General features: G+C 57.5%; 1 protein-coding gene across 1 annotated transcript; it reads right to left on the reverse strand.

The window, feature by feature from the left end:
* Positions 1-6560: 6560 nt before the first annotated feature.
* Positions 6561-24113, reverse strand: ACP7 (acid phosphatase 7, tartrate resistant (putative)). Its single transcript, XM_062177513.1, has 12 exons — positions 23984-24113; positions 14227-14427; positions 13861-14043; positions 12737-12860; positions 12503-12565; positions 12293-12407; positions 12114-12221; positions 11976-12030; positions 11828-11895; positions 11666-11737; positions 7959-8096; positions 6561-6626 (listed from the first exon to the last, which is right to left on the reverse strand). Exons 1-12 carry the CDS (start codon positions 24111-24113, stop codon positions 6561-6563), a joined length of 1323 nt encoding a protein of 440 aa, XP_062033497.1.
* Positions 24114-25962: the final 1849 nt, after the last annotated feature.

Raw genomic sequence — 25962 nt, forward strand, 5'->3', positions numbered from 1 at the left:
CTGGCAGTGCATCCATCCCAAACGAATGATGACTTCCAATACATCCAGGAAAAAGGCAAATTGCAATATGTGGATCACAAATAATGCCTTCTATCTTTCCTATGTAAAGAGTATTTTGAAGTCAATAAGAAAGGAAAAATAAATATACAACAGAAAAATAAGCAAAAGACATGAGCAAAACAAAAAATACAAACAATAAAAAGAATTAATGATAATATTAACATGAATATTAAACAGCTTTTTGATCTCTCAAATGTATCTTTAAAGTATTCTCAGCAGTGCTGATGAGAGTACAAGAAGGGCCAGTGCTGTGGTGTAAGATGAACCTCCACCTGCAGTGCCAGCGTCCCATATGGGTGCCGGTTCGAGTCCCAGTTGCTCCATTTCCAATCCAGCTCCCTGCTAAGGCACCTGGGAAAGCATCAGAAGATGGCCCAAGTGCTTGGGCCCCTGCACCCATGTGAGAGACACAGAAGAAGCTCCTGACTCCGTTGCGGCCAGGGGAGTAAACCAGCGGATGGGAGATCTCCCTTTCTCTGCTTCTCTCTCTGTAAAATTAAATAAATAAATAAAGAGAATACAAGAAAAAGCCACTGTGAATCTCACTTGTAGGCTGTGGTCTGGGGTAGTCTTTTTTTTTTTTTTAAAAAAAAGACTTATTTGTTTATTATTTGAAAGGCAGAGTTACAGAGAGGCAGAGGTGGAGAGAGAGAGAGAGAGAGGTCTTCCATCCTCTGGTTCACTCCCATAATGACTGCAACAGCCAGGGCTGGACCAGGCCAAAGTCAGGAGCCAGGAGCTTCATCTAGACCTCCCACAGGGGTGCAGGGGTCCCAGGACTTGGGCCATCTTCTACTGCTTTTCCAGGCCATAGCAGAGAGCTGGATCAGAAGTGGAGCAGCCGAGACTCGAACTGGCGCCCATATGGGATGCTGGCATTGCAAAGAGCTTGATCCTCTGTGCCACAGCGCCAGCCCCTCTGCTGGGGTTTTAACCACGGAGGTGGCTGAGAAAACTGGTATCTTAAAACCTGTCCAGATTCACCCAAGAAATACATTTGCCCCTGAGTGGCGCCTGCACAGAAGCCTGCTGACTGGTAACCGCAGGCAAGGCGCCAGCAGGCCCCGCACTGGGCACCGGGCATGGCCTCGCGGGATCCTTATGACGACTCTGCGCACTGGTGCCATGGGCCTCCTACAAACGTGCAAACTGCGGCACAGGGACGTCAACACCACGACACAGGCGATGAGCAGAACTGGAAAGAAAAACCCCACGTCGGGGGACCTGCAAGCAACAGTAAAAAGATCGCGGAAGACACAGGACCCAGTTACCCCAGGCCCAGGGACTCACTCGAGAGGAACGGCAGCTTGGGGGCTGGCGTCATGGCACCGTGGGTTAACCCACCACTCGGGACGCCAGCATCCCGTATGGTGTCTGTTCTAGTCCCGGCTGCTTCACTGTCAAGCCAGCTCCCTGCTAATGGCCTGGAAAAGCAGCAGAAGATGGCCCAAGTACCTGGACCCCTCCGCCCACCTGGGAGACCCGGATGGAGCACCAGGCTCCTGGCTTCAGCCTGGCTCAGCAGTGGCTGTTGTAGCTATTTGGACAGTGAACCAGCAGATGGAAGACTGATCTCTCGTGCGCGCGCTCTCTCTCTCTCTCTGCCTTCCAAATAAATAAATCTGAAAAGAAATGAAAACCAATAGTCACACAATGGCTTGCACAAGAGTGTTTGTTCACAGCAGTTTTCGTCATGGCCCAACGTCCACCTGCGGCGAGCGGCTGAACACACAGTGGGGCCCCCTTCTGGGAACTACTGCCCAGCATTAACCCGGAAGGGGCTCCTGGGTAGCCACAACTTGGGTGAGTGGCAGGGCATTAGGATGGGGGCAAGAGCCCGCCTCCCACGCCTGCGCGCGGTGTGGCTGCATTCGTGGCAACCCAGGGAAGGTGAGTCTGATCCACAGGAGTGGGTGCTGGGGGACCCAGGGAGGATGAACTGCATGGGACTGGGGGCAGCTGGTGGAGTGACGGCCAGTTTCTTGATGGTGGCGGGGACTCCGTGGGTGTATACACAAGGAGAGGGCCAGGTGTTTGGCGGAGCAGCGTGGGACACCTGCATCCCATGTTGGAGTGCCCGGGTTTCAGTCCAGCGTCCTGGAAGCTCACGTGGAGACCTGGACTGAGCTCCTGGCTCCAGGCTTTGACCTGACCCAGCCCCAGCGGGTACAGGTGTTTGGGGGAGCGAACCAGTGGATGGAAGATCTCTCTCTCTCTCTCTCTGCCTTTCAAATAAAATAATAACTAAAAATGTAAAATGTATCATTGTGTAAGAAAAGTCATATTAAAAAAACACAAAACCTTGAGGGCCAGTGTTGGGGCACAGTGGGCTAGGCTGCCACCTGTGACACCCATCCCACATGAATGATGTTTCTATTCTTGGCTGCTTCACTTTCAATCCAGCTCCATGCTAATGTGCCTGAGAAGCCAGAGGAAGGTGGCCCCAGTGCCTGGGCTCCTGCACCCATGTGGGAGACCCAGAGCAAGCTCCTGGCTCCTGGCTTCAGCCTGGCCCAGCCCCAGCAGTTGGAGCCATCTGGGAAGTGAACCAGCAGCTGGAAGATTTCTCTCTGTGTCTCTCCCTCTCTCTCTCTATAACTCTGCATTTCTCTCTTTCTTTTTTAAAGATTTATTTATTTGAAAGGAAGAGTTACAGAGAGGGAGAGAGAGAGAGAGAGAGGTCTTCCATCCACTGGTTCACTCCCCAATTGGCTGTAATGGCCAGAGCTGTGCCGATCCGGAGCTAGGAGCCAGGAGCTTCTTCCACGTCTCCTACGTGGGTGCAGGGTCCCAAGGACTTGGGCCATCTTTTACTGCTTTCCCAGGCCATAGCAAAGAGCTGGGTCAGAAGTGGAGCAGCCGGAACTTGAATTGGCGCCCATATGGGATGCCGGCACTGCAGGCAGCGGCTTTACCTGCTACACCACAGCGCTGGCCCCAACTCTGCTTTTCTAATAAATAAATAAATAAATAAATATTTTTAAAACCCTCATCAAAGTGTATACTTTAAAAGGGTGCAGTTAGTTATTTCAAATTATCTCCCAATAGTTATATACAAAGATCTATAAAGCATAGTATAATAAAACTATGGCTTTTTAAAAATGTATTTATTTGAAAGAGTCAGAGAGAGAGAGAGAAAGGTCTTCCAGCCGCTGATCCATTCCCCAGTTGGCCACAGCGGCCAGAGCTGAACAGATCCAAAGCCAGGAGCCAGGAGCCTCTTCCAGAGCTCCCATGTGGGAGCAGGGGCCCAAGGACCTGGGCCCCCGGGCCATCCTCCACTGCTTCCCCAGGCCATAGCAGAGAGTTGGATCGGAAGTAGAGCAGCTGGGACCTAACCGGTGCCCACACAGGATGCTGGCACTGCAGACGGTGGCTTTACCCACTATGCACGGCGCCGGACCCAGCTATGGCTTTTATATCAAAGTGAGTGTGTTCATCAGAACAGACATGGCATAGTGATGATTTCGATAACAGGTGAAGCTTTGTATGCAGTGTATAGAATCTCTACTATTTTCTCAATTTTTCTATAAACCTAAAACTATTCTCCCAAATCAAGCTTTATTTTTTACAAAATGGGAGGGGTACACGACAGCGAGGGAGCGGACGCCCACGTGCGCCCCGCAGAGAAGAGGACTGGGCTGTAGACGCTCTCGGGTCCAGGATGCTGCCCTCGCCTTCGCCTCCACGGCCCCGCTCAGCTCAGCAACCTGTAACTCCCGGAGCGCGTCACGCATGTGTCCCAACCTGCCGGGCGTGCCTGTCTCCCGCCTTTATCTGAATCACCTACATCGTTGTCATTCCGCGTCGCTGTCATGTGCTCCTTCAGTGCCAGCTTCTACGCTGAGCTCTCCGCTCTCCCTGGAGCTCTCGTTGTCCCATCATCCAGCCATCGCCGCAGAGCAGCACCTGCTGTGTGCCGGTGACTGGGGACAGACGGCAAATAAGACCAGCAAAAGCCCTCGGGACCTGGGGACTCACACTTTCTACTTAAAAAAAAAAAAAAAGTATGTCTTATTATTTGAAAGGCAGTTGCAGAGAGAGAAGAGAGAGACAGAGAGAGAGAGAGAGAGAGAGAGAGAAAACCTCTCCCAACTGCTGGTTCATTCCCCAAATGGCCACAATGGCTGCCAAGCAGAAGCCAGGAGCCCAGAGCTCAGTCCACGTCTCCCATGTGGGTGGCAGGGGCCCAAGTCCTTGAGCTGCCTCTCAGGGGAGCATCAGCAGGAAGCCGGGTGGGAAGCCGAGGGGCAGGGACATGGCTCAGGCGCTTGGATAAGGGATGCTGGCATCCCAGGTGGTGACAACCGCAGCTCCTGCAGCTCAGGTTCTGTGGGAACACGGGTCTGGACCTCGTCACAGGATCTAAGTGTTCCGAGGAAGAACGTGGGGGAGGCGGGGCTGTTTACCAAGTGGACAGGGACCTCGGCACTAGGGCCTGCAGAGACGTTGGGGAATAGCCGCAGCAAAGAGGGGCCGGTGTGGCCGGAGCAGAGCGAGCGAGCGGCCAGTGGGGGCCGAGATGATGGGGACCTGGGGTGCCACGGGGAGGGCTCGCCTCTTCCAGGAGGGCTCTGAGCAGGGCAAGCGTGCAACCCGCGGGGGGAACGGACTGTGTGGTGCACAGGGAGCAGAAGTGAGTGTGGACAGCACAGGGGTGGGGGCGTGGCAGGTGCAGAGTGGAGAGAGGCCAGATCTCAAAGGCAAACCTAACAGAATTTACTAGCTCACTGGGGGTGGGGCGGGAGAAAAGGAGGAGGCCAGGACGACACGGAGGCTGTCAACACTGTTTAATCCCAGCGCAACCCCACCGGGTGCCAGCCTTCTGACGTGAGAGTGAGCGGAGCTTCCGACGGCCACACAGGAAGTGGCAGGGCTGGGATCTGAACCCAGTTTCTGGCCTGGACCCTCTGGGGAGCCCCCTCCTGCAGCCTCACCCAGCCCTGGAGAGGACGCGCCGGGCCAACACCAGGCACTGGTTCAGTCTTTGGCCGCAGCGTGCCGTGACCGTCCGGCTGACACTTCACAGTGCTGGACCGTCCCTCCCTGCCACTCCCGCTGCTGGTCACCTGGGCATGCCTCTGAACCCTCAGGGGGCATGGCCAGGACTGGTTCGTTGCTGTCCCCCACACAGCCTGGCCAGAGCCTGGCACGTGGTGGCCTTCATTAAGGTGAGGGAGGGGTAGGTGTTAAAGATATGGCCTTGTGCTAGGCAGTGCTGGGTGTGGCCCTGGGCCCTCCCATGGCACCACTCAGTCCCAGGGGGCTGCCCGGCGCCAGAGCACCCCCCTCCCCTGCTCCAGCTACACAGGTCTCCAACAGAGGCCCCAGGACCTTTTTTTTTTTTTATAGCCTTTTCTGACCTGTAGTTTATTTATTTATTTACTTGACAGAGTTAGACAGTGAGAGAGAGAGAGAGAGAGAAAGGTCTTCCTTCTGTTGGTTCACCCCCAAAATGGCTGCCATGGCCAGCGCGCTGCGCCCATCCGAAGCCAGGAGCCAGGTGCTTCCTCCTGGTCTCCCATGCGGGTGCAGGTGCCCAAGCCCCTGGGCCATCCTCCACTGCCTTCCCGGGCCACAGCAGAGAGCTGGACTGTAAGAGGAGCAACCGGGACAGAATCCGGCGCCGCAGGCGGAGGATTAGCTAAGTGAGCCAGCGCCTGCCCCCCAGGACCTTTGCACTGGCCGTTTCTCTTCCTCCAGGCACCTGCCCACCTCCCACCTGGATCCTCCCTCCCCTCCTTCGGACCACACTCCACCCCCTCAGTGAGGTCTCCCTGACCTCCTGAAAATCACAAGCCCCCCCACCCCCCTTCCCTGTCCTGTCCCAGCGTGCCCCCTCTCTTCAGCCTACTTATGTGTCCAGCTGCTGCCCGCCAGGACAGGGCTGTCTGTCCTGCTCCTGGCTGAGTCCCCAGCACCAACAATGCCTGGCACAGAGCAGGTGCTCACCGCGCTGCATCAAGGCCAGATACACGAAAGGAAGAGGGAAAGGGGGCAGGGAGGAAGAGCAGGCCCGTGAACTCCAAGGCTTGGCGGCGGCCTCGCGGGGTCGCCAGAGTGCTCCCGGGGAAACTGAGGCACCAGGGAGCCCCGGGACGCACTCCCCCCTCCACGAAGCAGGATCCAGGGTGGCCCAGGGCGGGGATCAGGAGCAAAGGCCGCGGGCGCCCCCTGCCGGTGAGCGGAGTCCGGGTTGACTTCGCGGGAGGCGGAGCCCTGGCCCGCTGGGCAGGGGCGTAGGCGACCCCGGGGGGCTTCCCCGGCAGAAGCGCGAGTCCACTGAGCTTCAGCAGGAAGCCGCTTTATTCCGAGGCTCGCGGGCGGCTCGCGCGGTCCAGGCTCCGCCGTGGGTGCAGGGCTGCGCCGGCTCCCGCCCACCGGCTGCGGGCGCCGGGGCCGGGACCACCCGCACTCCGCCGCCCCAGGCCCGGGCAGTGTCCCGCGGCGCCGGGCCGGGCGTCAAGGCAAAGGGCTCCTGGCGAGCGCGGCCCCGGTCGCTAGAGGTACATCCTGCGGCCGAGCAGCGGCCTCACTATCCACACGTCGTCCACGATCTTGCCGTCCTGCAGAGGCCGGGAGGAGAGAGGGGCTGAGGCCGGGCGCCACACCGAAGCCGGCAGGGCATGGCCGGACCCCGTCATAGATGCGGAGCGGGGAGGGCCCCTCGCCGAGATGGAGTTCGCAGGGGGCGTCCAGGAGGGCTCCACACACGGCCAGGGCCGTGGACGGGGACTTCAAAAAGGCCATGGAGCACAGCATTAAGGCATGTTGATTGGGGTGCAAGGAAAAATATTTAGGTCCATGCAAAGGTTTTTCGTAACGGGCATCTCCTGGGGCCTCCTGAGGAGCCCACGGCACCGTCTCACTTCCGCACCCTACAGGACGGTGCAAACACAGGGCAGCCCAGGCTGGGGCACCGTGAGACCCAAGGCGCTGTCGCCTGCTGCCCGTGCTGCTCAGTGAATGCATTTGCACCGAAAATAGTGTCTTTGGGGTCAGAGCCCAGCCCTGCCGTCCTGCAGCTGGGTGACCCAGGGAAAACTCCTTGCCCTCTCTGAGCCTCGGTTCCTTCTGTAAACTGGAAAAAAAATAATAAACCTTGCCCATATGGGATTGTTGTGGAGCTGAAAGTGATACTGAGGACAGAGTCCCTCGCCTGGTGCCTGGTACACAGCAGGTGCCCTGTGACCATGACTACTGTCATTTTAAAATGATGGAGGCAGGGCCGGTGCAGTGGCATGGTAGGTTAAGCCTCTGCCCGCAGCACCCACATCCCAAATGGACGCCAGTTCAAGTCCCAGCTGCTCTACTTCCGATCCAGCTCTCTGCTAATGCCCTGGGAGAGCAGTGGAAGATGGCCCAAGCACTTTGGCTCCTGCACCCATGGGGGAGACCTGGAAGGAACTCCTGGCTTTGGCAGTTAGGGGCCATTTGGGGAGTGAAGCAGTGGATGGAAGACCTCTCTCTCTCTCTTTGTAGCTCTGCCTCTCAAATAAATAAATATTTAAATAAAAAAATAAAATGAAATGATGCTGGCAAAAGTAAAGATGAGCCATTATTTGGGTCCACCTAACCTTAGGCCACCCTTGCCACACACACACACACACACACACACACCAGACTGTTTTTCCTCTACCTGCTCCCCCCACCAGCCTTCCCCTTCCTCTGTGGAGCTTGCCAAGGCTCCTACACTGTTCTAAGCACTTTGAATATCATCACCCATCATCATCCCCATTTCATAGATGGGCAAGCCGAGGCTCAAAGAGTTCAGCTCCTTTGCTTGAGGTCATCTTAGCATCAGCAGGTGGAGGACTTGAACCCAGGGTTCCCAGCTCCAGAACACACCAGGCCTGGCTGCTCAGCCAGATGTCTCGCCCCCCCCCCCCCGCACTGACCTGGTCATCAGACACCTGCTGAAGGCGGACGTGGGTCCCGTTGAGGATGTGCAGCCGCGTGTACCCATATTCCTTCATGCGCACGGCGCTCCAGGGCCGGGGGTGGATGATGAACGGGGTGAGGCGCTCCTCGCAGCCCTGCAGGGGAAGCGAAGCTGCTCAGACCGTGGTGGACGTGCGGGTAGCAGCAGTGACCGACCAGGCAGGACCCTGGCACCCCTGCGAAGCTGCAGCCCCTGAGCTGGGGCCTTCCTTGCCCCGAGCCCCATGCCCGTCTGTCCACGGCAGCAGCATCCATAGAAGCCTCTCAGACACCCGCCAGGCAGAGTCCGTGGCGCACGTCAGAGCGCGGCCAGCACAAGACGGGGTGGCGCAGGGCGATGGCCTAGTGTGTCGGGGCGGGAGAGAAAGCCATTGGAAGACAGCAGGACTCACTGGGCCTCAGGCCTGGCTGCACGGGGAGCCCCCACCCCGGAAAGCTCTCTAACACACCCACACCCACCAATGCGAGGCAAAGCCGGGGATGAGGACCAAGGGTCACCCTGTGGCACCTAGCACGGGCTAGAATCCTCAGCGGGTGGGAGAAGGGGGTCTGAGGACATTGGCATTGTCCCTAGATGTCCCTGAAGCAGACACCTGCTAACTACACACAGGAGAAGTATGGCTTTAACCTTAACCGTGATGAGGCGGACAGGCAGGGCCTCACCCCTCTCTCAGCTGGGAAACTGGGGGCTGGAGCCATCCCAGCAGGTGCACCAGGGGAGCTGGCCTGGCTTTGCCGCATTCTAACCGCAAATGCACAGTCTCCACTGCCCACCCGACATGCCCAGACCCATGGGTGTTCCATGAAGCCAGCTGGCGGCTTCCCGCCAACTCATCGCGGTTCACAGGAAGTGTAAAGGAAGCTGGAGAGACGAGACCCAGGCCTGGAAGAAGGGTGGGTGTGGTGCTGCTTGCTTTGATGTAAGGACACTTGTGGGACAACTGGCTACACTTGAAAGCGGTGTGTACCGAGATGGCGCCCTTGGACTGGACAGCGGTGCGGCAGTGCCGGGAGAGCACAGCGTCGTGGGTGTTTTTAGGAAATACGGAGGTGTGGGTGAGGGGGCATCCTGCCTGCCACCTGCGCTTGACTGGACCAGAAAATAATCTGAAAAAATGGCCACATCCGGGGACTTGGGTGCGAGCCACCTGTGAGGTCTCTGTGTCTGGAGCCTTTCTGAATGTCGGAAATAAATTTTGAAATTTACAATGAAATTAAAAGCCAAGGGGCCGGCGTTGTGGCGCAGTGGGTAAAGCCTCTGCCTGCACGGCCGGCATCCCATATGGACACCGGGGGTTCCAGTCCTGGCTGCTCCATTTCCAATCCAGCTCCCTGCTCATGCACCTGGGAAAGCAGCAGAAGATGCCCAAGTGCTTGGGCCCCTGCACCTGAGTGGGAGACCCAGATGAAGTTCCTGACTCCTGGCTTCAGCCTGGCCTGGCTCCAGCCATTGCAGCCGTTTGGAGAGTGAACCAGCGGATGGAAGGTCTCTGTCTCTCCCTCTCTGTCTGCAATTCTGCCTCTCAAATAAATAATCTTTAAAAAATCAGTGCTGATCAAGGTCAGACTGGCGGGCACCAGCGGGCGGAGACCAGGAAGGAGGGGAGAAGCCGCCTGGGGCAGATGGGGCTTCATTTCCTGCTCCAGAGAGGGGGTGCCACCACCCACATGGGGTCCCGCCCAAGCTCCCCAGGTATTCCCGAGTTGTGTCAGGATCGTGAATCATTCTGTAAAAAGTGGGTGACACAGTGACACATCTCTCTCTAGACAATTCCTCGCCTGTACCAGCTCAGGAGGCTTCCAAATGCCACTCCGGAGACAGACGAGAGGCAGGGGGGCAGGGGGCGCGGGCGATCGCCCTTCACTGCCTGCCCTCAGCAGAGTGACCTGGAATCAGATGCGGGTCTCACGTGGCTCTCGGCGCTCTGTAAGAATCCGCTTAAAACCCAAGCCCGCTCTCCCCAACGGCAAGGCGGGGCAGCTGCTGGCCCGCCGTCCTGCAGAGCGCCCAGCGAGCAGTGGGGATCGCGGGCAGGGGATGCCAGCCAATGGGGGAGCGCTTCGGGCATCAAAATAAATCACGGTGGTATTGGATTGTAACCCACAGAAGAAAATAAATTGCCCGTGAGTCCATCCTGGCATAAATAAATAATTAACCCACTAAAATCGATGGGGCAGAAGGAATGAGTCTCCCTCCCAGGAGGATCCCAGGGCCTCAGCCTGGAAGGAGGAGGCAAATGAGCAATCCCTGTTAGGTCACAGGGGTCATCTTTGGGGGCCAGAGCCGCCATGGGCTTGTGGGGGAGAAACGGGAGATTTCCGCGGCCTAAAAGTGCCTCCCCGAGACACTTTCTCGTTAAGAAGAACATTGGAGGAGTGGGTGTTTGACAAGCAGTTAAGATGCCCAGTGGGACACCTGCATCCCATGTCGAAGTGCCTGGGTTCAAGCCCCGCCTCGGCCTCCGCCCCAGCTTCCTGCTAACACACACCCTGGCGGGCAGCCGACTACGGCTCCAGTACTTGGGTCCCTGCCACCCGTGTGGCAGCCCTGGATGGAGTTCCAAGCTCTGGGCTTCAGCCCGGCCCGGGCCTGGCTGTCGTAGGCATTTGGAGAGTGAAGCAGCAGATGGAAGGTCTCTCTCTCTCTCTCTCTCTCTCTCTCTCTCTCTCTGCCTGTCTCTGCCTCTGCTCTCTCTACCTTTCAAATCAAATAAAAAGTTGTTTTAAAAATAATACTACTGGGGCCGGCACTATGGTGTAAAAGGTCAAGTCTCCACCTGCAGTGCCGGCATCCCACATGGGCACCGGTTTGAGTCCCGGCTGATCCAGCTCTCTGCTAATGGCCTGGGAAAGCAGCAGAAGATGGCCCAAGTCCTCAGGCCCCTGCACCCGTGTGGGAGACCTGGAAGAAGCTCCTGGCTCCTGGACTCAGATCAGCCCAGTCCTGGCTGTTGCAGACATTTGGGGAGTGAACCAGCAGATGGAAGATTTCTCTCTCTCTCTCTCTCTCTCTCTCTCTCTGTAAACTCTGCTTTTCACATAAATAAATCAATATCTTTTTAAAAAATAACACTAAAGCAATGTTACCTTGGAGGAACCCCCAAACCCTGCCACTTATTCAACCTGTGACTTTGAGCAAGTACTTTTCCTGCCCGAGCCTCTGTTTCCACATCTGTACAATGGGTTGTGTTACCGGCGGTACCTCAGCTGAGAGCTGAGGGGTCAGTGACAGCCGCGACATAAAGCTGTGGCATCCAGGAGGCTACAAGCTCGGCCCTCAGCAAGCAGCAAGATAGGGCAGGCGCCGGGCACAGCTGGTGGGTCACCAATCGGCAGGCTCATACCCTGCACCCCGCACCCCAATGCCTGGGGCTGAGTCCGGGCTGCGCTGCTGATGCAGGCCCTGGGGATGCAAGAACTTGAACCTCTGCCACTCACTTGGGAGACCCGGCCTGAGCTCTGGGCTCCCGGCTTTGGCCGGGGCCTGCCCTGGCTGTTGTGAGCATCTGGGGAGTGAACCACTGGAGGGGAAAACCTGTTTCCATCTGTCAGTCTCTCTGCCTTTCAGATACAATCAAAATAAGGAAATAAAAACTTGAAAAATTCTTAAACAACAAGCAGCCAGAGGCGCGCAGGCAGAGCACCCGCCCCCTGCCCTGCTCACCGCGGATCCTGTGATAATGTGGACAGGGCCTCGAGGGTTGGTGTAGGGCGCCTCTCGGCTGCCGTTTAACACCTGCAGAAGGGGACAAGGCCGGGGCGCTGTCACTCTGGGCTGCCCAGGGGGCTGACCACACCGCCCCCAGCCCCTCGCGGCCTGCCTCACCTGGTAGTTGTAAATCGGCCAGAGCCGCTCGTAGGAGTGCTCATGAGCCCACAGCTGCAGGTCCACCCCTGGGACAGAGCAAGTGGGCGTCAGGCCCCGGATCTGGGGGTGGCGGGGCGGAGGGCTGGGTCGTGGCGGGGTCACTCACCATGCTTGTGGAAAAGATCTTCCAGGCCGTACTTGCCATGGTGGCCTCTACGGACCTGGGCGAGAGGAGCCGGGCGCTGAGGGGTGACTGGGGCTGCCCCCCTCCGGCCCACGCCCCCCGGGGGGGAGGGGTCCCCACCTTGCTCTCGTGCCTGGTGCAGTCGTCCAAATCAGCATTGGAACAGTACATGGGCCGGTGGCCCATGGTGATGATCCAGGGCCGGGTGGCCCGCTGGGTGTTGGCTCTCTGGAAAGAAGGCCCCAAGTGAGGGGGGTGGGGGCGGCCATAGGGGCTCCAGGGGTCCCCACCCCGCCTACCTGGAGGTCGCTCTCCAGCCAGCGGAACTGCCTCTCCATCAGGTGGTGGCCATAATGCCGAAAGAAATACACCTCGGTGGAGAAAGACACGATGTGGGCGGGACCCAGGTCCCAGCTGTGGGGGGTGGGAGGAGCATGGGACAGGGCTCAGAGCCGGGGTGGGGGTGTCTCCGCTGCCGCTCCCACCCTCGGCGCCAGCCCCCACATCACCTGTACCACAGGCCTTCCGTGTCCCCCGGCATGCTGAAGCGAGCCTTGTAGTTAGAGAAGTTGCTGCAAAAAGGTGGTCAGAGAGGGGCAGGGGTGAGGATCCCACCCCGCCTCCCCAGGCTCAGCCCAGCCCCAGCTCTCCCCCCACTGCCTCACACCAGGGGCTGCGGTGACACAGGAGGGTGGACACACCCTTGCCCACCCCGCGCCCCATAGCCTGGCCTGGGTCCTCACTAGCGCTCCTCATGATTGCCAGGACACGTCATGTAGGGCAGGCTGGCGGCCACGGGCTCAATGAGCCGCATGAACCTGTCCCCGACGCGGGCGTTGTCTTCATCCATGTTGTAGGCAAAGTCTCCTGGGGGTGGGGGGCGGTAGAGTGAGGACCAGACCCAGCTCTGCTGCTGCCACAGGGGAGAGAGGGAGTGGGCGGTGCAGCCCCCCACCCCAGGCTAGCCAGGCACTTCCGATCCCTACCTCACACCCCCCGCCGTGGGCCTGCACAAGCCTTCACCCCCTGGGATCCAGCAGGACCAGACGCCCCCACTCCCACATCACAGCCGCATCACAGGACAATGGCGTTCAGACAGACGGGGCCTGGCGCTGAGTTTGTTCTAGACGCCTTGCCGGCACACACACCTAACTCTTCAAAGTGCCCTCCAATGAGGCTACTCTCCCATCTTCCCCTTGCAGGGGGAAACTGAGGCCTGAGGTCACAGCTCTGGTTAGTGAGGACCACGGAACCAAACCCAGGAGGCCGGTTCCAGAGCCTGCACTTTGAACCAGGCATGCTCTACCTGTCCAACTCCCACCTGGCTCCCTGCCCCCTCCCACAGCAACAGCAACAGCAGTAATGATGACACGGGGGCCCGGCAGTGCGTCTGCCTCCCATACAGGCGCTGGTTCGAGTCCAGGCTGCTCTGCTTCCAATCCAGCTCCCTGCTAACGCCCCTGGGAAAAGCAGTGGGAGATGGTCCAGCCTTTGGGCCCCTGCCACCCACGTGGGAAACCCACAAGCAGCTCCCAGTTTCAGCCTGGCCCAGCCCTGGCTACTGCGGCCATCTGTGGAGTGAACCAGCAGACGGAAGACCTCTCGCCCTCCCTCTCTAACTCTTTCAAATAAATAAACATTTAAAAATAATAACAATAACTGACATGGAGGTCGAGGTGGTTCAACAGCCCCGTGAGCTCGGAGCCAGCCCTACCTCTAATAATAACAATGATAATAAAAACACACACAGGAAGTCCGCGCTCGGAGCGGCAAGTGCCAGAGTGGTCAGGTTAACCCCAGCCCGGCCCCGCGGCCACGCAGCCCCGGTCCCCTCCCCGGTCCAGGCGCGTCCTCGCAGGAGCCTCACCCACGTGCAGGACGGCATCGAACAGGCCCCGCTGGGTGTCCCTGCGCAGGCGCGGCAGGGCCTTGGGGTTGTCGGCGCCCAGGTCCCCGAATATGGCCAGCCGGGGGCTCCAGTGGGGTCCGTTCTTCAGGGCCCTGAAGCGGAACCGACGGCTCCAGCCCTGGGCACTGCCACAGCGGTAGACTGCGGGGAGAGCGGAGTCAGCCGGGGGGACCCGGGGCCTCTCCTCCCGCCCCAGCCCCCGCCGCCTTAACCTTCGCTCGGGCTGGAATAGGGTCGGAGGGGTGCGCGTTCCACCCTGCACCCCGGCGCCCTCTGTGTCCCAGCCCCCGCTCCGGGCTCTCCCCCGGCCCGGGACCCTCTCACCGTACTGGACGCCGGGCCGCAGCGCCCGCAGCGTGACACGGTGGATGTAGAGCTTCCGCCGCAGGGCGCCTCCGTCCACGAAGGCGCTGGCCGTGCCCAGGGCCCGGAAGGGCAGGGGATCTGACACGTGCATCCCAAACTGCACTTCGGAGCCAGCAGGGACCCAGGTGGTCCAGGTGACAGTCATGGAGCCCGGCTCACCTGCGGAGACAGGAACAGCGGGGCCTGGATGGTGAGGGAGGGGCGCGCGAGCGTGCATAGCGTGGGAGAAGAGGGAAACATAGCTTGGACATTCCGTAGTTAAGGTCACAGATGCGGCTCAATCTCAACTCCATCTTTTCCCAACCGTGCTGTCCTTGGGCAGTCATTTCACCTTTCTGAGTCTCCGTTTCCCTATCTGTGAAATGGAATAATAGAAGGAGGTGTTTTGCTTATGGCACAGCAGCTAAGGCGCCTGGGTCCTCCAGCGTGGCGGAGCCTGGGTCCAATGCCTGCCTCTGGCTCCTGACTCCAGCTCCCTGCTAATGCAGACCCTGGGAAGCAGAGATAAGGCCCGGAGGAGCTGGGCTCCTGCCTCCCACGTGGGAGACCTGATTGAAGCCCAGCCCAGCCCCACCCAGCCCCAGCCCCATCTAACACGGACATTTGGTGAGTGAACTAGGAGACGGGAGCTCGCTCGCTCTCTCTCAAATAACGACGTTAAAAAATTATAAATGGAATAATAAAATATCCGATAAAGTTGTTATGAGACTTACAAGTAAAGCACTTGGAACAGCGCCCAATATGGTCAGGGTTCCGTGGGTGAGCGGCTATTACTGTTAATACTGGGATTTACAGCCAAATCCCGCATGCACGCAGTGCCGGGCAAGGGCCGCCAGCACAGATGGCTGCAGGCCAACCAGGCAACGCAGACAGACAGGCCGGGCCCAGCCGTAAGGCAGCAGGGAGTGGTACAAGTGTGTGCCTTGCCCAAGAAGGACAGCCCTGCTGATAGCTGCCACTTGGGAGCCAGCCCAGTGCCACCAGATCTCTCCGTTTGTGGAGTAAATCTTTACACTGTGGCTTTTTATACCCCCAAAGAGATCGCGATTCTATAGATAGATAATGCAAATCGAGATTTGTAAGTGATAGTTCAAACTCTGAACAAATCAGACTTTAAAAATACTACCTGGGGTAGTGGACCGTTAACGGGCTGGTTCTTCCTCCAGCAAAGCAAAAAGGCACGTGCGTATGGTTATTCCTGGCAGCACTGCTGTGGCTGCAAAATACCAGCAGCGGGGGCGGGTTTGGCACAGAGGTTTAAGACAGCGCTGGGGATCGGGTACAGGAGCGCCGGGTTCTAGTCCCGGCCTCTCTGCCCGCAATTCCAGCTTGCTGCTAAAGCCCACCCAGGGAAGCCGCGGGCATGGCTCGAGTACGTGGGTCCCTGCCAGCCACATGGGAGACCCAGATGGTTCCTGGCTCCTGGCTTCAGCCTGACCCAGCCCTGCCTGTTGCAGACATTTGGGCAATAAACCAAAAATAAATAATCAATATTGTTAACAACCTAAGTGCCCATATATAGGACAGGGACTAAATAACATCCACACAATGGGGAAAAAAAAAAAAAACGAGGACAAGCTCTCCAAAGTGAAATGCTTTCCAGGAGAGACTGTTACACCAAAAAAGGCAAAGTGCAGACACATAAAGGCAGCTACCGTTGACGTAAAGAGCCAGAAGAAGCTATGCTGAGGGGCCGGCGCTGTGGCAGAGCGGGTAAAGCCACCGCCTGAAGCGCCAGCATCCCATATGGGCGCCGGTTCGAGTCCCGGCTGCTCCACTCACAATACAGCTCTCTGCTATGGCCTGGGAAAGCAGTAGAAGATGGCCCAAGTCCTTGGGCCCCTGCACCCGTGTGGGAGACCAGAAGGAAGCTCCTGGCTCCTGGCTTCGGATCGTCATAGCTCTGGTCTTTGCGGCCATTTGGGGAGTTAACCAGCAGATAGAATTCTTCTCTCTCTCTCTCTCTCTCTCTCTCTCTCTCTGCCTTTCAAGTGAATAGATAAATCTTAAAAAAAAAAAAAAAAAGGCTAGCGCTGCGGCTCAATAGGCTAATCCTCCGCCTTGCGGCGCCGGCACACCGGGTTCTAGCCCTGGTTGGGGCGCCGGATTCTGTCCCGGTTGCCCCTCTTCCAGGCCAGCTCTCTGCTGTGGCCAGGGAGTGCAGTGGAGGATGGCCCAAGTGCTTGGGCCCTGCACCCCATGGGAGACCAGGAGAAGCACCTGGCTCCTGCCATCGGATCAGCGCAGTACGCTGGTCTCAGCGCGCCGGCCGCGGCAGCCATTGGAGGGTGAACCAACAGCAAAAAAAAAGAAAGAAAGAAAGAAAGAAAGAAAGAAAGAAAGAAAGAAAGAAAGAAACTATGCTAATATCTGCTCACTTGTACAAAAGAAATATGAGGATACTTCAAAAAGTTCATGGAAAATGGAATTATAATATTGGTCTGAAAGTTTTTGAAATTGTATATACAAGGGGCCTTCAATGTTTTCATGGAAACAGTATGTATTATGAAAAAACATGAGTGACTTTGTAAAATTTTGGCTACAAAATAACCTTATATTTTTTTTTCTAAATTTTCAACTTTTACTTTTTTTTTTTTTTTTTTTGACAGGCAGAGTGGATAGTGAGAGAGAGACAGAGAGAAAGGTCTTCCTTTTTGCCGTTGGTTCACTCTCCAATGGCCGCTGTGGCCGGTGCATCGTGCTGATCCGAAGCCAGGAGCCAGGCGCTTCTCCTGGTCTCCCATGGGTGCAGGGCCCAAGCACTTGGGCCATCCTCCACTGCACTCCCGGGCCACAGCAGGGAGCTGGCCCGGAAGAGGGGAAACCGGGATAGAATCCGGCACCCCAACCGGGACTAGAACCTGGTGTGCCAGCGCCGCAAGGCAGAGGATTAGCCTGTTAAGCCACGGCGCCAGCCAATAACCTTATATTTTAATTCTGTTTTTCATGAGCACCCTGGAAGGATACTCCCGGAGCGAGGTGATGGGTTTCTTTGAGGGAGTGGCTGAGAAATGGGTACAATGGCGGGAAGCTTGGGACAGAGAAGCAGGGGTGAAGGAGGAGGGAGTGGCCACTCCTCGACTCCATGCTCTTGCATAACTCTGACTCCCAGATCCAGAGTCATGTTTGGTTTTTTTTTTAAGATTTATTTTATTTATTTGAAGGAGTTAAAGAGAGAGGTAGAGCCAGAAGAGAGAGAGGTCTTCCATCTGCTGGATCACTCTCCAAATGGCTGCAATGGCCAGAGCTGAGCTGGTCTGAAGCCAGGAGCTTCTCCTGGTCTCCCATGTGGGTTCAGGGGCCCAAGCACTTGGGCCGTCCTCTACTGCTTTCCCAGACCACAGCAGAGAGCTGGATTGGAAATGGAGCAGCCAGGACTTGAACCTGTGTCCATACGGGATGCCAGCACTGTAGGCCAGAGCTTTAACCCACTGTGCCACAGTGCTGGCCCCCACAGTCATGTTTGTATTCCCTTCACACACACCCCTGAATTAAAAATCAATTAAAGGCAGCCGACACTGTGGCACAGCAAGTTCAGCCATTGGCTGCAACACCAGCATTCCATATGGGTGCCGGTTTAAGTCCCGGCTGCTCCACTTCTGATCCAGCTCTCTGCTAATGCACCTGGGAAAGCAGCAGAGGATGGCCTAAGTATTTGGGCCCCTGTACCCATATGGGAGACCTGGAGGAAACTCCTGGCTCCTTTACTCAGCCTGGCCCAGCCCTGGCTGTTGTGGCCATTTGGGGAGTGAATCTGTAGATGGAAGATCTCTCTTTTTCTCTCTAATCTCTCCCTCTCTGTAACTCTGACATTCAAGTAAATAAAATGAATTTAAAAAGTCAATTAAGGCCGGCGCCGCGGCTCACTAGGCTAATCCTCCGCCTAGTGGCGCCGGCACACCAGGTTCTAGTCCCGGTCGGGGCACCGATCCTGTCCCGGTTGCCCCTCTTCCAGGCCAGCTCTCTGCTGTGGCCAGGGAGTGCAGTGGAGGATGGCCCAAGTCCTTGGCCCCTGCACCCCATGGGAGACCAGGAAGAAGCACCTGGCTCCTGGCTTCGGATCGGCGCGGTGCGCCGGCCGCAGCGCACTACCGCAGTGGCCATTGGAGGGTGAACCAATGGCAAAAGGAAGACCTCTCTCTCTGTCTCTCTCTCACTGTCCACTCTGCTTGTCAAAAAAAATTAAAAAAAAAAAAAAGTCAATTAAAGCCAGGGTGTGGGGGAACTGCAATGACATTACACAATGGTTAACACAACCACACTAAAGGGATGCGAGACAAAGTAATTAGTGTCCACGGAGTCCTCGAGGGAGAGTCCAAGCTAAAGACACAGACTTTCTATCTGTGTTGTTACTCTCTGCACACAGCAGTGTCACAACTATTCACATAGCGTTGTACAGCCCAGTACTAGGAACATTGCTTGCAGGTGCTCCTAGGTGCCCTCGGCTGTGCAGCATTGACAGCATTAAGGGGACTTCATGGCAAAATGGAATAGAATTTATTTTGGTGCCTCCACAAATTTTTGAAATCAGGCACAGCAAGTTGGACCTCCACCTGTAACACCGGCGTCCCAGCTGCTCCACTTCCAATCCAGCTCCCTGCGAATGCATGTTCGAAGGCAGTAGAAGATGGCCTGAGTGCTTGGGCCCCTGCCACCTACGTGGGAAACCCAGATGGTACTCAGGCTCCTGGCTTCTGCCTGGCCCAGCCCTGGCTGTTGTGGCCATTTGGGGAGTGATCAGTGGATGGAAGATCTCTCTCTCTCTCTCTCTCTCTCTCTCTCTCTGTGTGTCTCTCCCTCTTTCTCTGTAACTCTGCCTTTCAAATGAATGAATTCTTTAAAAATATGCATTTCCAGGCCAGTGCCACGGCTCAATAGGCTAATCCTCCGCCTTGCAGCACCGGCACACCGGGTTCTAGCCCTGGTTGGGGCGCCGGATTCTATCCTGGTTGCCCCTCTTCCAGGCCAGCTCTCTGCTATGGCCCGGGAGTACAGTGGAGGATGGCCCAAGTGCTTGGGCCCTGCACCCCATGGGAGACCAGGAGAAGCACCTGGCTCCTGCCTTTGGATCAGCGCAGTGCGCCGGCCGCAGCGCGCCAACCGCGGTGGCCATTGGAGGGTGAACCAACGGCAAAAAGGAAGACCTTTCTCTCTGTCTCTCTCTCTCACACTGTCCACTCTGCCTGTCAAAAAAAAAATGCATTTCCATTGAACTTTTGGAAGACATTCCCCTGCCCATAAGCATGGATTTAAAAAAAAATATTTTTTGGCCGGCGCCGCGGCTCACTAGGCTAATCCTCCGCCTTGCGGCGCCGGCACACCGGGTTCTAGTCCCGGTCGGGGCACCGATCCTGTCCCGGTTGCCCCTCTTCCAGGCCAGCTCTCTGCTGTGGCCAGGGAGTGCAGTGGAGGATGGCCCAAGTGCTTGGGCCCTGCACCCCATGGGAGACCAGGAGAAGCACCTGGCTCCTGCCATCGGATCAGCGCGGTGCGCCGGCCGCAGCGCGCTACCGCAGCGGCCATTGGAGGATGAACCAACGGCAATAGGAAGACCTTTCTCTCTGTCTCTCTCTCTCACTGTCCACTCTGCCTGTCAAAAATAAAAAAAAAAAATAAATAAAAATAAATAAATAAATAAAATATTTTTTGCACCAAAATAAACTTACCTTTCATCCCAATTTCCACAAGCTTTTTGAAGTGCTCTCATATTAAGTATCACGAGTAATTTGGAGATGACTTAAAGTGTGCAGAAGGGGAATGTGCATTTAGCCGTGAAGTTAAGATGCCCGCGTTCTAGCCTGGAGTGCCCAGATGTGGTCCCTGGCTCTGGCTCCAGCATCGTGGGCATGTGGGGGATGAACTGGTGGATGGGAGATGGCTTTCTCTTTAGTATTCTCTCTCTCTCTCTCTCCCCCCACTTCCTCTCTCTCTCTCTCTCTCTCTCTCTCTCTCTCTCTCTCTGACTCTCAAATAAATAATCATTTTGTTTAAAGTATGTAGGAGGAAGTACCTAAGCTAAACCCTGCACCACTTTCTACGAGGGGCTTGAGCATCCACAGGTTCTCTTATCCAAAACAAGTCCTGGACCCAGCAGTGCACCGCAGACAGCAGACACCAAGGGACAACAGGCAGCTGTAGCCAATGAGGACGTCGGAGGAAGGAGTTACAGATAAGGTTCTGCTGTCAGACAGGAACCAGAGGAGTCAGCACGGTGCCATGGCACTTAACGCCCACACAGAGAACCGCATATGGAAATACACGTGTGTGGCTATGTGTGTTAGGATGCACCTGTGTGCAGCCCAGTGCTGTCTGCCGAGGGCACCCAGCAGCACCGACAAGTGACGGTGCCCTGAGCTGCTTCCAAGCATGGGCAAGAAGAGTCCGTTGAAAGAACACAGAGGCCCGCGCTGCGGCTCACTAGCTAATCCTCCGCCTGCGGCGCCGGCACCCCAGGTTCTAGTCCCGGTTGTTCCTCTTCCAGTCCAGCTCTCTGCTGTGGCCCGGGGAAGGCAGTGCACCCGTATGGGAGACCAGGAGGAAGCACCTGGCTCCTGGCTTCAGATCAGCGCAGTGCACCGGCCGTAGCAGCCATTTGGGGGGTGGACCAATGGAAGGAAGACCTTTCTCTCTGTCTCTCTCACTGTCTAACTCTGCCTGTAAAAAAGAAAGAAAGGAAGGAAGGAAGGAAGAAAGAAAAAGAAAGAAAGAAAGAAAGAAAGAAAGAAAGAAAGAAAGAAAGAAAGAAAGAAAGAAAGAAAAAGGAAGGAAGAAAGAAAAAGAAAGAAAGAAAGGAAGAAAGGAAGAAAGAAAGAAAACAGAAGCAGGCCGGTGCCGCGGCTCACTAGGCTAATCCTCCACCTTGCGGCGCCGGCACACCAGGTTCTAGTCCCGGTCGGGGCACCGATCCTGTCCCGGTTGCCCCTCTTCCAGGCCAGCTCTCTGCTGTGGCCAGGGAGTGCAGTGGAGGATGGCCCAAGTGTTTGGGCTCTGCACCCCATGGGAGACCAGGAGAAGCACCTGGCTCCTGGCTTCGGATCGGCGCGGTGTGCCGGCGCGCGGCGGCCATTGGAGGATGAACCAACGGCAAAGGAAGACCTTTCTCTCTGTCTCTCTCTCTCACTGTCCACTCTGCCTGTCAAAAAAAAAAAAAAAAAGAAAAGAAAACAGAAGCAGGGGCCGGCGCTGTGGTGCAGCGGGTAAAGCTGCCACCTGCAATGCCAGCATCCCATATGGGCGCCGGTTTGAGTCCCGGCTGCTCCACTTCCTAGCCAGCTCTCTGCTATGGCCTGGGAAAGCAGTAGAAGATGGCCCAAGTCCTTGGGCCCCTGTGCCTGTGTGGGAGACCTGGAGGAAGCTCTTGGCTCCTGGTTTCGGACTGGCACAGCTCCAGCCATTGCGGCCAATTGAGGAGTGAACTAGTGGATGGAAGACTCTCTCTCTCTCTCTCTCCTTCTCTCTCTGTGTAACTCTGCCTTTCAAATAAATAAACCTTAAAAAACAAAGAAGAAGCAGAACACAGACGCCTGTCTGCCGGATTCCAAGAGACCAAGCCTGGGACGACTTGAGCAGCACAATCAATAGAACAGCATTAGACGTTCCCCCATGGAATAAGAGAAACAGCCAGGAGTCCAGGATGCCGGCAACCCACAGGAGAAATGCCCAAGTGAAGAGGAACAGGAAGACGTCCAAGAGGCAGGAAGTGGGTGTCAGGAGGTGGGAAAATCACGCTGGGCAGGCCCCATGCTGATCGTCTCACAGAGGAGATCCACGGGGAAGCTGACACGAGTGGCCCAGCATCTGGGGAGAACTCGTCTTGAGGAATGTCCCCAAGCGATCTGTTAGTCAAAACCGAGCTCCACGGGCCTGGGCCTCTGAGCATCGCGGACCCTCTGACGTCATGCAAGGGCAGGACCACAGCGCCACGCCCACGGCTGTCCAGCCCCGATCACAAGGAAACCTTAGGCAAACGCCAAATGAGGGCTGCCCTGCAAAACAACCGGTCCGTGCGCAAAACATCCCGAAAAAAACACGGCGGGGTTGAGAGACAGAGCCGAAGAGACCAAGGAGACGCAGCCACCATCTGGGACAGAGAACAGGCGTCAGTGGAGAGGCTGGTAAAATCCGAGCGAGGCCGTTCGGCATGGAAACGGCTCGAGTTGTGGGGATATTCTTGAAGTATTTCTGTTAGATCTAAAATTAGTATGAAATCAACTTTTTTAATTTTTTTTTTTTTTTTTGGACAGGCAGAGCGGACAGTGAGAGAGAGAGAGAGACAGAGAGAAAGGTCTTCCTTTTGCCGTTGGTTCACCCTCCAATGGCCGCCGCGGTAGGCGCACTGCGGCTGGCGCACTGCGCTGATCCAAAGGCAGGAGCCAGGTGCTTCTCCTGGTCTCCCATGGGGTGCAGGGCCCAAGGACTTGGGCCATCCTCCACTGCACTCCCGGGCCACAGCAGAGAGCTGGCCTGGAAGAGGGGCAACCGGGACAGGATCGGCACCCCAACCGGGACTAGAACCCGATGTGCCGGCGCCGCAAGGCGGAGGATTAGCCTACTGAGCTGCGGCGCCGGCCTGAAATTAACTTTTAAAACAAAGATGGCAGGCCCCCAGGCCAGCCTACCCACAGTCTGCAGCCTGGGTCACGTGACCTGGGGTCACACTCTTCACCCTTTTGTAACAAGCTCAAGGGTGACACAGGGTACAATGAGTCAGCCAGGGCCAGGAGTCCGGCACGGCAATCATCCCATGGCTGAGTCCCAGCTCTGCTTCCGACCCCAGCTCCTGCTAAAGCACACCCTAAAAGGCAGCAGGCGATGGCCGCGGTGGTGAGGCGCCCGCCAGCCACGTGGGAGCCCTGGATTGAGTTCCAGGCTCCTGACTTCAGCCTGGCCCAGCCCTGGCTGGGGCGGACATTGGGGGAGTGAACCAGTGGATGAAGATGTCTCTCCCTACCCCCTTCACTCTGCCTTTCCAATAAATAAATATGTCTTTTAAAACATATCATCTACATTACTGTTCATTTTACATGACTTACCAAGTAAGTGTTCTTAGATATCTCAGTTTCTAACATGGGAAACATGACTCATGAAAGCTACATCTCTCTGTGGTCTCTGGGAACTCTGGGCCGTGTGAGGGGACCTGAAGCTAAGTGCCCCTGAGCTCCCGGCTCTGTTCTGCTTCGCCAGGAGCATCCACACGAGGAGGCCGAGGCCAGAGAGGTCAGGTCTCCTGCCCAAGGTCACACAGCAGCCAAGCTGGGCTTCAAAGCCAGGGAGTCTGGGGTCCAGGCTCTCCCTGCCCCTTCATGGCTCTTGGATCAGGAGGCAACCAGGAGAGGAGGAGGACGGGGCGGGGGGGGGGGGGCTGGAGAAGAGGCTAGGCCTGCTAGCTGTGTACTTACACACACACACATACACACACAGTTTTTCCCACAAGAGAGTGTAAGCCCTAGTATGTCACAAGGGCATCAGGCTCCAGAGACAGGACAGGGACACATAAGCAGGGTCAGCAGCAGGCCGCTGAGAAGGCCCAACAGCACTCACCATGGGTCGGCCACTGTCGTCCCTTCCCACATGGCCACCCCTGCTTGAACCCATTTCACAGAGGCGATCCTCGAGGCTCAGGAAGAGCAAGCCAGCCAGTCACCACTGGACTCCTGAGCCCCTCCACCAGTGGGGCTCCAGCAGGGGCACAGGGCAGCAGGTGGCTGGCACTTACCTAAGTAGGACAGGTGGACTTGCTCGGGGGCAGCTCTGGGGTACTGTAGAGCCCCGCGGGTGCCCAGGGAGGCCAGGAGAAGCAGACAGAAGCAGGGCCAGCAGCCGGGCCGGCCAGGAAGGGGCTGCATGGCAGGGGTCCCCGGGGCAGGGGACCAATTGCTGACTTCTCGGAGCAGCAGGAGAGGGTTGGGAGGGTGGAGGAGGAGGGAGAGCAGGCGCTGCTGACGTCCCCGGCGGGGAGGGAGGCAGGGAGTGAGGGCTTTGCAGTGGGGGTGGGGGGTTCTGCGGTTGCTGGAGAGAAAACACAAATGAGACTGGCTGTGGGGCGGCTCTGGCTGCACACTCAACACCTCGCAAAGCTGAACTCCTGCATCCTCCTGGCGTTTCACCACAGCGCCCCCAGTCCCAGATGAATTACTGTGCAAGCCAGTGACTCAGAGGCACAGCTAGGGTGCGATGGAGCCAGAACAGAACCCCCCCACACACACCAACAACCCTCACCCTCCCCTGGGCCTGGCTCCTGAGCCCTGCTCCTAACCCCCTCCTTCACCCTGGGGCGCTCGGTGCAGGAAGCTGGCTTGGCCATCCCCGGCATTCCATTCTGCTCTTGGGGACCCACTTTCTTCCAGCTTACCCTGACTCCTGGGGGTCACCCTGTGCCGGGGACCTCACCGCCTCTACCCCCATCCTCAGCCTTCCTCGTGGGTCACGGTGACCCCAGTCCTACTCCATCCTCCCTCCGTCCCAAGTCCGTCCTCGCCCAGCCCCGGCATGGCATCCTGCCTGTGAGTGGCACCTGTGCGCCAGCTCCCAGCCTGGTCTCCCCAGCCCCTCCACGCCTGCTCCAGTTCCGTCTCCAGCTCCCCCAGCCCCACGGCCCTTTCCGGGCCCAGCCGACTGCTGCTGTCGGCCCAGGGGCCGGGAGCTGAGATGGGGGCACCCTCCAGACCCCGGCTCACCCTCGGGGGCGCCGGCTGCCCGCGCGCGTCTCCGGCCACCAGCACCACCGCGGTATTTATGAGTCTGCGGGCGCCAATGCCTCTTGCCGCCCACAGCAGACCAAGCCCCGGAAGCGCCAGCTGCCTCGAGGTGACGGGCACCCCAGACAGCCGGGGCCCCGGGTCCCACAGGTCGGGCCGGTCCCTGGCGCCCCACGCCCACCCGTCCGTCACCCCCCAGGGCGGGGCGCCTGAAGAGAGACCCAGGGAGGCCAGGTTCGCCGCCGCCGCCGCCACCTCCACGCTGAGCACCAGGTGAGCGCCCGACAGGTAAGGCCGCGCGCGTCCCCCCAGCTGCGGGGACCTCAGGGCACGGAGCCCGCCCCCCAGCCCTGGCGCTGCCCGATCCCGGGTCCCAGGTGCGCGGGCACGGGGGGAACCCCCATCCTTTCCAGTCGCGCCAGCTCTATCTTCCTCGCAGTTCCTTCCGCTTCCTCCTGCTCCAAGCTTTGCCCGCTGACTCCTCCTCGGACCCCGGGGGCACCCAGAAAACACAAACTCAGAATCTGCGCAGGACAGCGCCGCGCGCCCCGGGCGGGGTGCTCCACCTCGCTGGCCCTCGGTTTTCTCACCTGTAAAACGGGGCGCCAGACCTGCTCACCCCACGGGCTGCTGTGAGGGCTGGACGAGTCCACACAGGAACTGTCACGCTGAGAACGCGCCTGGCCCGGGGTGATGGCAGGGTGACAAGGAGCCACTGTTTTTTTTTTTGTTGTTATTGATGGAAGATTCCAGAACCCGCCCCCGGTGGGGCCAGGGTGGGAGGCAGTGGTTCTGGCCCTTGGCAGGTGTTTGAAATATGCTAGGAGCCCCTGGCCCCAGGAGGAGCGGCTGCCAGGGTCTAGGGGTCTGGATTCCATGGACCCAATGAACTCAGGATTTGGCTTTTTGGTTTTTGCAAGGTTTGGACACCAGTTTCAGAGACTGGGTGGGACCGGGGATGGGGGCTGCGGGGTGTGTGTCCAAGATGAGCCTTTTT

The sequence above is a fragment of the Lepus europaeus genome, chromosome 19, assembly GCF_033115175.1.
Source record: "Lepus europaeus isolate LE1 chromosome 19, mLepTim1.pri, whole genome shotgun sequence".
Classification (NCBI taxonomy): domain Eukaryota; kingdom Metazoa; phylum Chordata; class Mammalia; order Lagomorpha; family Leporidae; genus Lepus; species Lepus europaeus.

What these genes read in the sequence shown, in the direction of transcription:
- ACP7 (XM_062177513.1), bottom strand. Translation starts at nt 24,113, where the DNA reads ATGCAGCCCCTTCCTGGCCGGCCCGGCTGCTGGCCCTGCTTCTGTCTG. An exon ending in ACGGAAGGCCTGTGGTACAG is followed by an intron (nt 12,408 to 12,502) that starts GTGATGTGGGGG and finishes CACCCCCCACAG; the next exon opens with CTGGGACCTGGGTCCCGCCC. An exon ending in ACATTATCACAGGATCCGCG is followed by an intron (nt 8,097 to 11,665) that starts GTGAGCAGGGCA and finishes CTTCCCCTGCAG; the next exon opens with GGCTGCGAGGAGCGCCTCAC.